At 37.3% G+C, this 15,055-nt stretch overlaps 1 protein-coding gene and 1 pseudogene across 5 annotated transcripts in view; both read right to left on the reverse strand.

The window, feature by feature from the left end:
- The window catches only part of Pds5b (PDS5 cohesin associated factor B), a 185,452-nt gene that overhangs the window by 72,818 nt on the left and 97,579 nt on the right, over window positions 1-15,055 (reverse strand). For all 5 annotated transcript variants that reach the window (XM_005387709.2, XM_005387707.2, XM_005387710.2 and 2 more), the window contains exons 11-13: window positions 3,979-4,124; window positions 3,479-3,630; window positions 1,734-1,847 (exon numbers count right to left, since the gene is read on the reverse strand). In XM_005387709.2, coding sequence (XP_005387766.1) covers window positions 1,734-1,847; window positions 3,479-3,630; window positions 3,979-4,124 — 412 coding nt within the window. The remainder of the gene's footprint in view (window positions 1-1,733; window positions 1,848-3,478; window positions 3,631-3,978; window positions 4,125-15,055) is intronic.
- LOC102008136 lies at window positions 10,435-11,450 on the reverse strand (annotated as a pseudogene).

The following is a 15,055-nucleotide window of genomic DNA, read 5'->3' on the forward strand; positions in this document are numbered from 1 at the left end:
TTCTCTTTAAAATAAAATTTGAAAAAAGAAGTACAGTGGCACATGCCTCTCAGTACTTGGGAGGCTGAAGCAGGAAGATCACTACAAATCCGAGGCTAGCCTGGACTACATAGAGGGTTCAAGGCCAACACGAACTACATACGGAGGCTCTGTCTCAAAGGAAGAAACAGATACTTTCCAACAAATATGTTGTTTCAAATAGGAGATACATATCGTATTTCATTCAACCTAAGAGGCTAACAATTGTACCATAAATTTAAAAAGCCACCAACCATGACAAACCAACAATTTTAGGATGTGTTCCAAGTGCTGAGAAAAACTGGTTACATAAGCAATAAAATTAAATGTAATAGTAATATATGTCACTGTATGTAGTGAAAAGAATTACTTTTGAAACCAAATAGAACTAACTTAAAATCTTGACTTTCCTACTACTTCTGTGATTTTGCACTAGGTAACTGCTGTCTGTACAAGTCATTATGTGTAAAACAAGAAAAGTATCACTTCAAACTGGAACTTGGCAAGTTTTTTAGCAAAAAGCCAGACAGTGAATATTTTAAGTTTTGTGAGCTACAGGCCCTCACTGCAACTATTTTTCTATTGTATTCCAAAAGCAACCACAGATAATTCATATTCTAATGCCTAAAATACAGAAGCTATCAAAAAATGTAATTTTTTACATAAAATATCAACACCACATATAATTATTTTCAGGCAAGAAATGAAACCAAAAGTCCCATTAAGTAAAAACACAAGTAAAAACTAGATATGGCTCCAATTTCTGAACACTTAAATCTCCATGGTTGTAAGAACATTTATCCTAGTATTACAAGTCTACATTTTCTAAGACTTAGAGAAAATCTCTAGCCCTAAATTTCCTAACCCTTAGTATGATTTAATTACATTATCCATGTCTCTCCCACGTCTAAAATGACAATTCTCCACTCAGACATACAAAGGTACCTTTTGAATGAAGCTTTGTAATAAAGGTGTACTTGTGCTTACCTCATGGTAAACTATATTGCCGTGCTGAGGCTATGAATAGCACAAAAATGTACACCTCACCACCCTACACTATACCATTCGCACAGTACCATGTAAGAATAAGAAGGTAGCAATTTCATAATATGAACCTTTGTAACACCTTAAGGAAAATAAAAAAGGTACAGATAAGTCACATTTTAGACACCAATAATATGTAAATCTGGAGAGGAAAAAAGTCAAATCTTAAAAAGATTTCACAGCAATTAAATCTGACTACTTGCTAAATCCTTAAAACTGCTTAATCAGCCAAGCGTGGTGGTGCACACCTGTAATCCCAGCAATCCTCCCAGCACTCAGGGAGACTGAGGTAGGAGGATCATTGTGAGTTCAAGGCCTGTTTAAACTACACAGCAAGTTCAAGGCCAGCCTGGCTGGACTGTGATACTTTGTCTTATAAACAAACAAGAAACTGCTTAGGGGCCAGGGATACAGCTCAGTGACACAGCACCTGCCTGGGAAGCGGATGAGGTCCTGAGTTCAATTCCTAGCACCCCACCCCACCGCCAAAAAAAAAAAAAAAAAAACACTGCTTAATCTCATACTGACGACACAATTTAGTATATTTAAGATTATTGTGTCTTGACCCTGGTAACACAGTTACTATTTTTAAACACAATTACTTGCGGTTTCTTTCTATAAAATCCAGCATGTTACAAAGATGAAAAAGAAGTTTGATATATGAGACATACTTCACAGCATTTAAATCCAGTGTGGCATACAAGTAATACAAGCATTTCATCCGTTCTGTAGTTTCCAAATTATGGGGGACCATGTACTGGGCAAAGATCCGTTCAACTAGTAATCTACAAAAAAACAGAAGGCACAAAATTGACTCATTTTTTTAAAATGTACTACATTTGTATATGAAATTGTAAAACATATACAGAACACATGTCAAAGAAATTCCTACTCTCCTAAAGATGAGATATCTAAATCAATGCCTTGCTTCTGGCTAACAGGGTCCAGAGAAGGATTTAACTAGATGTTCTCAAACAGTTCTATGCTCAGCTAAAATACTTCATGAACTTGGACAAGAAGAGTATCGGGGACTCAGTTTTCTTCTCTGCGTAATAAAGAATTTAAAAATTACACAAGGTTCCTCTAAATGCCAAATTTCTGTGAGGTAGAAGGTGAATTTCTGTGAGATAAAAGGTACAAATGGCAGCCATATGCCTATAATTCTTGCGTTCTGGGCCCTGAGCTGTTGCTGCCACTATAGCTGCTGATGCCCCAGTTCTCCCCACACAGAGAAGGCACCAAGTCACCGCACCTACAGGGACCCACAGATGAAGGAGGTACTGCTTCCAGATGGGAAACAACTGGAAAGAAAAGGACCAAAGACAAGGGGAGGAGAAATGTCTATCAAATCGTAAGGCTAATGTTTGCGTGCGGACACAACACGCTCCAAGTAATTTTACAAATATAACTTCCTAAAGTTTCTTAAAGTTGAAATACTCAAGTTTCTAAACAGCTCACACTTTTAATAAAGCCTATTCCTTTTCTCCCTCTTACTCGCTACAGGCATAATCATTTGTATCCCACTACTAATTACTCATATCAATTCAGACTACAGACATGACTTATGGCTCTGTCAACTACTACACGGCTAAGAGCCACACAAAAGCCACTCTCCGGCAGACACTGTGGTTTTTAGGGGGCTGGGGGTGGGGAACAGTAACAGAAATCGAACTCAGGACCTTGCATTTGCCAGGTAGCCGCTGCGCCCCTGAGCTAGATCCCTGGCCCAATAATGTGTTTTTTACATAAATCTACAAACTATTTCTAGATTTAAGTAGGACAGGATGGGAGTATTAACTGGTCTTTCAACCCAGGGCCTTCACACTGAGCTACAGCACCAATCCTTTTTTCATTTCGAGACAGGGTCTTGCTAAACTGCCCAGGCTCAGCTTTCCCTGTTGTGATTACAGGCATGGCCTTGCTGTGCAGTTCAGGCTGGTCTTGAACTCATTATGTAGCCCAGGCTGGCCTGGATTCTCCTGTCTCAGCCTGCCGGGATTACAGGCATGTGCCACCAAGCCCAGCTCAAAGGACTTCTTTTTATTTGTATTCTCTTTTAAAAATGTAATGACAACCTTGTAATTTATAGTAAGAAAATTATAAAATTTCTGTGAAAGAAAATTAAAATTGTAACTATATACATTCCTACTTTTAGACATCATTCCATTTAAAAATAGTGAGTGTACAAAGACGAATACAAGATTTGTTCCTATCCCTAAAGTTATGTGTACATTATTGCTTCATTATGGCCTGCAGTGAAAGAAACTACTCACTCGGTCTGTCTATCAGGTAGTAAAAATTGAGGAGACAACTTAAAGTATAAAGACAACTGTTTGCGTAAAGTTGTCTTTATACTTTGAAGTTGTATTAATACCCAGCCACCAATTATCTCATTCATATATATCCCTTAACTTACCGATCATCAATACTATTTTGGTAATATATGTGTAGCAATTTGTCCTTGATCCATGATATCTGTTTTGCAGCATCTTTTCCAGCTGCTGATTGTAATGCATATTTCTTATAAATCTGGGCAAGTCCCATCATGGCTTCTTTGCGCACTCTCCACTTAAAAACAAAAAAGTCCCCTTTATAATACAAAAATGCTTTTATTATGTACATTTAGAAAAGTACAGGTTTCAAGTTTTTCATTTCTTTCTTGATGTGGGAGGGTGGGTTGTAACCAGGAACTGAACTCAAGACCTTGCACTTGCCAGGCGCTGTGTCACTGAGCTATATTCCCGGCCCAAGTTTTTCATTTCTGTTCACTTTATATAACATTTTCTTCAAGCCTCAGATACATCAAATCTCAATTTATAATTACTGTTTATGAAAAACAATATTTTCAAATGAAATACCATTAAGCTTCACATATTAAAAATAAACTCCCACTAATAATTATTTATTCCTACTTACCCGTTTGTCTAATGTTCTCTCTCTCACAAAATTAAGTAAATGATCATTGACCAGAAGAATATCCTTTTTAGCAGCTGTAACTATAGATACAATAACATCATGTCTGATAGCTTCCTCAGGGTCATGTGATCTCACTTTAAGATACTCTGCAAGGTAAGATTTTCTTTCGATTAAAAGAAAAATATTGATAACTAAAACATTTTAAAAGACTGTTTAAGATGTTTGAAACTAAAATCAGAAAAAACAGTACCTAAGATGGTTCAATATTTTGTTTCTGTTTTAGGGTTTTTTTGGTACTGGGAATTTAACTCAGGAGCTTGCACTTGCAAGGCAGGCTCTCTGCCACTGAGCTATATACATCCCCAGGCCCACGGTTCAACATTTCAAGAAAATGAAGAGCCATAAAAACAAAAGAGGGAAGAAAGGAGAATGAAGGCTAGTTCTTCAGTCAAAACACAGTAGTTCATGCAACTGAACAATGAAATCCTCCTTTTCACTGAGGAAGCTGAGCAGGTAGTTCCTAACCTCATTATTTAAGGGAATTATATAAATGAACAAAGAGTATCAATATTAAACATGTACACTGATATAAATGTATCAGTATTAAACATTTTGTCTTTATTTTCTATATAAATGGATAAAGCACTGAAGTCAAATGATACTACTGGGAAAAGGCTTGAACATTTGAATTTCTATCCAATAAATTGGGAAAGCCTGAGTAAGATCATTGAAAGAATAAAACTGAAATACTGATTGCCAAGAAATAGGACAAGGAAGATCCAAAGGTAGCTCTACTTAACTAAATTAGGAAAGGCCAAAGGGAAGACAAATGAAACACATTTAACAATTATAAGTGAGTAAGACTTTCTTGCTGGGCATGGTGGTGCATGTCTGTAATCCCAGCACTTGGAAGCCTGAAGCAGGAGGACTACTGAGAGCTCGAGGCCAGCCTAGGCCATAAAGTGAGTTCAAGGCCAGGCTGAACAACTAGCAAGATCTCCCCCACCCCCGCAAAAAAGAGTTTCTTAAAATCAGAAACATGGAGTTTGTACATGGCAATGAGTCAGCTGGAAAAGAAATTTAACACAATAATGAAATCTCCGGCCTGAGATAAATTTAACAAATAAAATATTAATTGTTTCTTTATGAAACTAATAAGAGAAAATTTGATTATCTGGATTTGTATTAACAGAAACAACCATGCTTATACACAAGCAATGCTTATAGCTGTGAGATTTACTTCTCTTTAACAATTAAAATCCAAACACATAAAATCAGTGCTCATGTGTTAAGGCCCTGTACTCGGAGTGTTCTCCAATAAAACTATTCTAAAAGTAAGAAAGACCGTACATTGCCTTAGAAAAGAACTTTTGAAGAAATGCAAATGTTATCAATTATCTCATCTAAGTAAATAGTTTTTAGTATTATGATTTCAAATGAAGCATGTTAAATCTCAAATTCATTTCCTCACCAAATACAGTTTTTAAACTTCACTATACTAAAAAGGCAATACATGTTATTTTGTGTCACTATATAAGAAAAAAAATTAAAGATACACTATCGATTTTAAAATGCACCCCAATTTCTTTAAAACTAGTCATTCATGTTAAACAATGAATGACTAGTGTGTGTGTATATATACACACACACACACACAAATAAAGCCATTAACTCACAGACATCAACTTTGAAGAGATAGCATGGCTGTGTCCCTCAAAACTCGGTTAATGACACAAGAATAAACTCACAAACTTGCCATCAACAAAAGAAGACAAAAGTGTATGTGGGTAACACACTTATTTCTACTCATTCCTAAAATTACTAACAACATTTAAGGGACAAACAATAAGCGATCATAGCAAAAGATGATTTGTCAACAAAATTTTGGCAGATGACCGATAGGTAAATGCCACAGAACAGAGACACAGGAAAGGTAGGTAAGTGTCACAGGACAGGAAGAGAGAGGAAGTTCAAATGAGAAAGAAAATAAACTCTTTCAGAGTAGAACCCAGGAAGTGTTACAATTTCCAGGCACCAAGTGAAAGGAGATATAATGGTGACGGCTGAAACACAGTGAAGAGAAATTTCCATGAATGTAAACGTAGCCACCTTTTCTGAGTTGTCCTTTGACTTCCCCTCCCTTTGCACAGCACTGTAAACCTCTAAAAAAAAACTAAGCACACCTGAAAGTATGAAGATATTGGCTGTTAAACAACCTTTCTCTAAATTTACAAAGCTTAGAACAGCCGGTGAAACTCAGATAGCATTAAAATGTGCAGCACCTCTCCTTATTCTAGTAACTGTTCCTTCTTACTCTACTCCTGTGCATCTAATTCAAAACATACACATTTCTGGAAGATTTAACTTGTAGAAAAGTAATTATCTCAAGAATTACAGAACTAGCCTCAGGAGGTCAAGGTCAACTGTAAGGTTCTGGCCAGAGAAAAAAATAAAAAGGAGACACAAGCCTTCAATGGTGAACACCCCACACACAATCTACACCCCTTTTCCCTCTTTTTATTATAGACAGCAAAGTCAGGTAGAAATATAGGCAAACAGGACTGGGCTCTAGAGAGGTCAATGCAGAAGACAACTGTGCTTACAGGAGTATTCACTGCAGGCCAGGCTTCAAGAGCAAGAACTACTCACCCATGTACTGCCCTCAGGGATGAACAGCAGTGACCGATATTCTAAGCAGTACAGAACCAAACCTCCTTACCCATCCCTTCCAACAAAGTCCTTGTCTGCCCCTGTGCACCTGCTACTCAGCTTACTTCCCAATCTGATCCCTATTTAATCAGTATCAGCCAAGCGACTATACTTGTAACCTTATGTTTACCATACTCTTGCCCCACCTCAATACACTCAGTGATGTCCCTTTGGACCAATATTACCTAAGCAACTGTACTTCTTACCCTACGGATTGATTACAGTTCTGTCTCACCTTGAACCCAACTCCCCTTTTGGCTTTGCTCCCTAAACACCCTTGAGAAGCGGGGTTGGTGGGCAAGCTATTTTCCGGGCCTCTTCCATCCCTCTCAGACAGAAACTCTTTCTCTCAACAAATTCTTCCTACTCTTAACCTCCACTGTTCCTAGAATTCATTCCTCAATTTTAGAGAACAGAAGCTCGGCATTTTGGACACCTAGCAGGCTGGGAGTTACATTTCCCTTATATCACTTCAAACAACCTGCTGCATTACCTGATCTCACCAAGCTAGCCTTTCTCAGGGGGAGGCAAAGTACTCACTTCGGCAGCACATACACTAAAATGGGGAAGCACTGTTGTCCCCTCCCATCTTCTCAGGACCTCAGTCCTTGAATAAACCTGATTTCCTCCCCACTAACTCTTTATCTCCAGTCTCCTGAGTATTTGCTTCCTAAGTAGCAAGCAAGACTTGGGTCCTATAACATGAAAAGTAGGGAAAACACTGGATCTTTCAGAGCTCCCTTTTCGCCAACCCCAAAGAGTCTGAGGCCTAGGAAACCATACAATGTAACATGCTATATCATTAAATATTCAGTGAAACAAATTATCTACTGTCATTAGGTAAAGCAAAACATTCAAAACAATGTTAAAAACTAAAAAGATAACTGATAAAGTTATTCATACCTACACTATAGATATGAATCTCAAAACAATCAGATTTCTAGATGTCTCAAAAAATCAAACCCATTATGTATTATTTAGCAAAAACAAACCCTATATTAATATCTGAATATGAAAAAATATTTTTAAAAGTTTATACTTTAAAAAAGATCTAGAATATTTACAAAAATACTATGAATTAAGGAAAAGACACTATGAAACTAATTTTGAAAAGATGTATGAGATTTAGACACTTAAGAAAAGGTATGTATCATTATTACTATGCTGATTCTGCCATAATAATAATGCAAGTTAAAGCCACAACAAAATAGCAACACCCATAAGAACGGATAAAATTTAAAAAAGGATAAAACCAAATCAAAATAATCACGCACCAGCCTAGCATGGCAACACACACCTGTAATCCCAGCATTCTGGGAGGCTGAGATAGGACTGCAAACCCAAGCCCAGACTGGGCAATTTAGCAGTGCAGAGAGACCTGATATCTAAAATTTTAAAAAGGGCTGAGAATGTGGTTCAATGTAAAGACCCTGGGCTCAATCTCCAGTACCAAAAAAAAAAACAGAGACAATCAAAAATGTGGGCAAGGACACTAAACAAGAAAACTCTGCATATATTGTTGGCAAAAATATAAAATCCATAACTGCTGTCACTCCTCATAAGATTAAACATAAATCTACACGACCAGCAATTTCACTCCTATTTCCAAAGAGGAAAGAGGGGAACACGCCCAAAGGAAACACTTCTACAACAACAAAATAATCTTAATCATAACAGCCAAAACTAAAACAATCCTGATAGCTATTCACAGAGAAAAAAATGAATAAACAAATTATGCCATAATCATACAATGTACTACTACTCAATAAGGGAAGAGAATCAGCTAATAAAACGGGAAAAAAATCTCAAAAATATGTTGAACAGCCAGATTCCTCAATTATATCCTCAAAGACAAATACACACACTGTATGATTCAACATATATGAAATCCAAAAACACAAAACTAACTGATAATAGAAATTAGGAAATGGGAAAAGAGGGAAGAACTAATTAAGGGTATTTGTGGCGCTACAGAAATCTGCTGTGTCATCAAATATGTCAAACTGAACACTCAAGATTTATAAGATGATTACACTTCGTGTTTTTAAAAAAGAAACTGAAAAACAGAACAAGTCTGAGTTGTATTCAAAACAGAGGTTAGTCTACATTAAGTCATTTAAATAGCCATACAAATTCCTAGTTTTCTTTATCCGCCTATACCACAGAATAAGGGCGCAGGAGATATAGTTCAGCAGCACAGCGCCTGCCTGACAAACGCAAGGTCCTGAGTTCAATTTCCAATACCTAAAAAAGAAGACTGGAAAGGTGTTTGGGGTTGGGGATATAGTTCAGGGGCACAGCACCTGCTTGGCAAGCACGAGGTCCTGAGTTCAGTTCCCAGTACCAAAACGAACAGAATACCTAAGACTTGAGAAATGTGTGGAGGCAACTGTCTGTATACAGCCATAGACAAACTTTTACACATTAAAATATGTAGCACTAAGTTATAAACTAGCTCCGTTTTGTTTCTCCTCATATTATGATTAGGCCATAGTATTAATTTTTTATTTGTATTAAGTAGATTATGTTATGAATTTTATTTGATGACAAATAAGTAGGATTGCCAATTATTTGTTTAAAAAGGAAGGCACTGCCAAGCATCATGGTCCATGGCAGTAATCGAAGCACTGAGGAGGAAGAGGCAGGAGGATCCCAAATTTGAGGACAGTCTAGGCTACACAGCAAGATCTTATCTCAAAAAGAAGAAAAAAGAAAAAAAAAAGGCACTGGCAAAAATGTACTAATGGGATTGACTACAGGTCAAGGTTCACAGGAAGAAAGTGAAACGATCATACTCATCAGAATAGAACCCCACACTATTTAAGCAGTGCCAGGTTGAGAGAGGCTGAAGAGAAAACACTACAAGTAAAGCTCTGATAGAAACTAACCTACCTTACTGTTCCAAACAAAGGGTATTTCCAAACCAAAAAATCCATTCTTACTCTTTTGGTTATTTACTCAAGCAAGTAAAAACCAAATTATCTGCTACCATATTTCAGATGAAGAAAGGGGACAGAATTTTCTATAAAATGAGATAAACAGGAATAAAGCATTTATTTGTAGCAACAGTGAAAAAGCAGGAAGAGCCTATCTCTAAGGGACCTGGGAAAAGAGGAAAAACGAACCTGGGCCTGAGAAGGAAAGATATAAACTGGTAAGAAATTCCCAGCACTGCCTCTTGGCTACTTTGGGTAAATCCTATGCAGCCTGTATGACTGAGCAGTATAAAAGTTGAAAGGCAGCCTGGATTAATGGTGACTGTGTGAAGGCTTTCGTTCTTATTTCTACTGTGATTCTGGTAAAGAAAGTTGTTTAGAAATTCTCCCAGTGAAAGGGTCCAACCCAATCAAACTGAATAGGTTGAAATAGCAAAAAACACTAAACAAACAGAACCTAACTAAAGAGATCCTTGTATCAACAGCAAACCCTATTCCCTCCCTTTATCCTCAAAACCCTCAACACGTATAAAGACAAAAAAAAAAAAGGAACATAAAAGACAAAGCAACAAAATGTGCTCAGAGACCCCCCACTCTCTCAAAGCATACTCAAGGAGAACTAAAGGAGACAAAGCAAACGAGACAGCGCCACAGTATAAAATGATTAAGGAGGAAGTTCAAAGAGTTCAGAGAGGACATAAATGAAGAAACAGTAGAACTATCACACAAACTGACCAAGGTGCTTACGGGAGCATCAAAAAACTGAAAGAAGTGCAAAATGATTCAAAACATGAATGACAAATTTTTTTGGATGAATAAATAGGTCTTTTAATGAATTTTTAAAACTGTCCTTTAACTTTAGTGAACCTCTGCTTAATGTTTTGCTGTCTTTTAAGCACCCCAGTGTACAAGTTTGTCTAGAGCTTCAGGACACTAAAGTGCACACAGGAGTCTAAGATTGTGCTGTCAGAGGGAAGGGCTAACAAAGATGTGCCACGGGGAAAAGAGCCGCATCTGCAGCAGGCAGGAAGGAAAGGAAAAACCAGGTAGGTCCTGCACATGTCTCTGTCGCATCGCTTCCATGTCTGAAAAAAGGAGCCTGTTCTTTTTTGAAGCCACGTAGCTGGAACCCGCTTGGCACTCCATGTCCAGAAGTCTAAGTTCAGTGGTACTCTCCACAGCAGCCAGGTGGGGTGACTGCGGATGGGGGACCTGTGCTTTCAAAGAAAGGACCCCTCTAGGTGTGCTATAGTCTCTCAGAAACAAAGAGGTCATAAAGCAGCAAACAGCGGAAGCAGCTGGTTTTTGATGGGTTCTCTGTTATTTTCACTGGCCCACCTGCTCCTGATGAATTGCTGTCATTCATTTTTCCATCAAGTTTTGTCATTATATCTCGTGCAAGCGTAAAAAATGCCTCTTCTACATTGGTGCTGGCTTTTGCACTGGTCTCCAAGAATTCAACCCCACAGTCAATTACCAACTTCTCCCCTCTTTCCTTCGACACTTGTCGTTTGTCATTCATATCACATTTGTTACCCAGGATCGTTCTTTTAACATCTGAAGAGGCATGCTCTTCAATGTTTCTTATCCAGTTCTTAATACTGTCAAGGATTTTTCATTTGTGATGTCACAGACCAGCATAATCCCCACAGCTCCTCTACAGTAAGCAGTCATGATTGTTCAGAATCTTTCCTGACCTGCTGTGTCCCATACCTGAAGCTTAATTTTCTCAATTTTCTTTCCATCTAGTTCTATCATTCTGATTTCAAAATCAATTCCTATGGTATCTGTTGTTTGAGCTGCTGGGCCAGACTGGGAGATCACCATGCCTGTGAGTTGTGTACTTTGGGCTCCTGGCTTGTTTTCTGTCAAGGGTCATGGGGGGGCATCAACTTCCAACATTAATACCTTTCAAAATTGATGAAATAAAGACATTCCACAACAAAGAACACCTTGAGAGATTCAAAAACACCAAATCAGCACTCCCTCCAAAAACCTCAAGAATATCCTAGACAGAGACAAGCCAGAAAAATCAGATGGAATGAATATATCAAGCAAGGGAAGTAATTAAACAAGAAGGGAAAATAAAGGAGCCAACAACTATGAAAGAACACAAAGGATTAAGTCAATACCTTTCAGTAATAACTCTCAATGTAAATGGCCTCAACACCCTAATTAAGACAGGGCACAGCAAACCAGATCAAAAAGCAGAATACATCAAGCTGTTGCATTCAAAAGATTCACCTAATTCCTAAAATAAAATAATATAAAATTTCATAGACTAAAAACAATGGGAAACACTACATAAACAAGGACTCCTCAAACTAGCAAGAGTAGCAATTTTATTCGCAGACAAAGTAAAATTCAAGCTAAAATTGATCAGACGAGGTAAAGAAGGTCACTACATATTAGGTAAGGGAGTAATTTAACAGGAAGAATTAACAATTATGAAGAATTAACTTTTATGAAGTCCAAAACTTCATAAAACAAACAATACTAAACAATAAAGATCAAATAAACATCAACACAATCATAGTGGACAACTTTAACACCTCACTTCCACAAACAAATCAACTGAACAAACAAAAAAAAGAAATATCAAAACTGAACTAGACCTTCACACACATGGACTTAAGATATCTACAGAATATTCTACTCTACTACAAAAGAATGCACATTTGCCAAGTGTGGTGGCGCATGCCTATAATCCCAGCACTTGGGAGACAGAGGCAGGAGGATTGCTCTGAGTTTGAGGCCACCCCAGGCTACTTACTGACTTTAAGTCCAACCTGAAATATAAGACTCTGTCTCAAAAAAACAAAAAATAGCACATTCTTTTCACCAGCACACAAAACGTTCTCCAAAACAGACCACTTACTAGTCTATAAAGCTTGCTTAAACACCAAAGAACTGAAACAATGTCATCGATACTATCAGATCATTACCCACTAAAAGTAGAAATCAATCACAAAAGAAAGCACAGAAATTTTACAAACACCTGGACATGGATGGCGATCTGGCTGCAACATCTGTCAGCCCACTGATCGCCTGGGTTGATTTGGCTGATCCGGCTGCCTAGACAGTGTCCCCTTCCTCCCTCAACGTTCCATGCACATCCCTCCCAAAGCTGTGTGCTCCATCGAAGAGGAGCTGATAGAGGGGACCAGTCCTTGGTCAAGGGTATGAGGAGCTGTGCTCCCCTGCTAAAATCTCCAAACAAACACCTAGACATTAAATAACACACTCCTGAACATGCAATGGGTCACAGAGGAAATCAAGGAAGAAACAAAATAATCAAAAAATAACACCAGTACAACATGCCAGAACCTATGGGGCACAAAGCAATTCTAACAGGCAAGTTTATTGCTGTGAATGCTCACATTAGGAAAACAGAACAAGGTCAAATAAATAACCTAATTATGTACCTCAAGACAGTAGAAAAACAAAAACAGCAAACCCATAGTACAAAGAAGGAAATTATGTACATCAGAGGAGAAATTAACAAAATTGATACTTTTAAAAAAATACAAGGAATCAATGAATCAAAGAGCTGATTCTTTTTTTTAATTTTAAAAATTAAAAAAACAAAATAACAATGAAGACAAAATCAAAACAACGTAAAAACAATACATGACCTCAAAACAAAATGACAGAAATTAACAATGGTTGCCACAGTACATACTGTTACCTTCAACCAAGTTGCTCAGTCCACCAGACATAAGAATGTAAGACTGATCAAACAATCAAAGACTGTAACAATTAAAAAAAAAAAAAAACCTACTGGAAATGATGCAGAGCTTCACCATACAAGATGGTAGGAGTTCAACAATGGTTCTTATACTGCACAGTGTTGTTTTCAGATCACTCATTCTGATTACCGAGCAAGTTTTGCACACTTGAATCTGGTAATCAAAGAGCTGATTCTTCAAACAATAAACACAATAAACCTTTAGGCAAACCTACCAAAACAAAGAATGAAAAGGCTAACACTAATGCCAACTGGAAACGAAAAAAATGAAGCAGCCGGGTGTGATGGCACACACCTGTAATCCCAGCACTTGGGAGGCTGAGGCAGGAGGATTGTTATGAGTTCGAGACCAGCCTGGGCTACAAAGTGAGCTCAAGGCCTGAATTGCACAGCAAGACTCTGTCTCAAAAAAAGACAAAAAAAAAGAAAGAAATAAAGTCACAATGTTGAGAATGCTAAAATCCAGAAGACTGATCTATGTACTATGAAAAATTATGCTCCAACAAATTGGACAATCCTGAAGAAATAGATTACTAGACACATGTGAATTACCAAAACTGAACCAGAAAGACATAAAAACTCTGAACAATCTAATAACAGGCAATGAAATTGAGGCAGTAATAAAAAATTACCAACTAAGAAAAGCCCAATGAATAATACAAGAACTTCTAGGAGAATATAACATTAAACTCTGTTGAAATTGAAAGGAAAGTACCTCAAAATTCATTTAAGAAAGCCAGCATCACCCTGATGCCAGACAAGGACTCAACTAAAAAGCAAAACGACAGTCCAATCTCTTTAAAGGACCCACACAAAAATCCACAATATACTGGCAAACACAATGCAACAAATCATGTCATACAGCATAACCAAGCAGGCTTCATCCCAAGGATACAAGGATGGTTCAAGAGATACAAATCAACAAATATAACACATCACAAACAGAACTAAGGAAGACAAAATCACATAATCATCTCAATAGATACAGAAAAGATTTCTGACAAAATCCAACATCCATGCATAATTAAAACACTGAAGAAAATAGATATAGAAGGACATTATCTTAATCTGATAAAAGTCATTTATGACAGACCAGCACCTGACATCATATTAAATGGGGAAAAGCTGAAAACTTTCCCTCTAAAATCAGGTACAAGACACAGATGTCCATATTACCACTCCTATTCAATATAATACTTGAAACATCAGCCAAAGCAATCAGGCAAGAGAAAGAAATAAAAATGATACATATGGAAAAGGAAGAAAGTAAAATAATTGCTTTTTGGAGATAACACTATTCTTTATATACAAGACTCAAAAAATTCCACCAAAAATTCCTTCGATAACCGAATTCAGCAATGTCTCTGGCTACTAAAATCAACAGCATTCCTATACACCAATAATGAACTCACCAGGAAAGAAATTAGGGAAACACTACCATTCAAAATAGCATCAAAAGTAAAAATACTTAGAAATTAATCTAACCAGGAAAGTAAACAGCCCCTACAACAAAAACGATAGTTTTCTGGAAAAAAAAAAAAAAAAAAAAAAAAAAGATCAAAAAGGACATCAGAAAATGCAAAGGCAGCTGGGAAGAAAGCTCAGTGGGACAGTGCCTGCCTGGCAAACACAAGGTCCTGAGTTTGATTCTTGATACCAAGAACAAACTGAAGGAACGAAGGAA

The sequence above is a fragment of the Chinchilla lanigera genome, unplaced genomic scaffold (assembly GCF_000276665.1).
Source record: "Chinchilla lanigera isolate Chin_1 unplaced genomic scaffold, ChiLan1.0 scaffold00030, whole genome shotgun sequence".
NCBI classification, from domain to species: domain Eukaryota; kingdom Metazoa; phylum Chordata; class Mammalia; order Rodentia; family Chinchillidae; genus Chinchilla; species Chinchilla lanigera.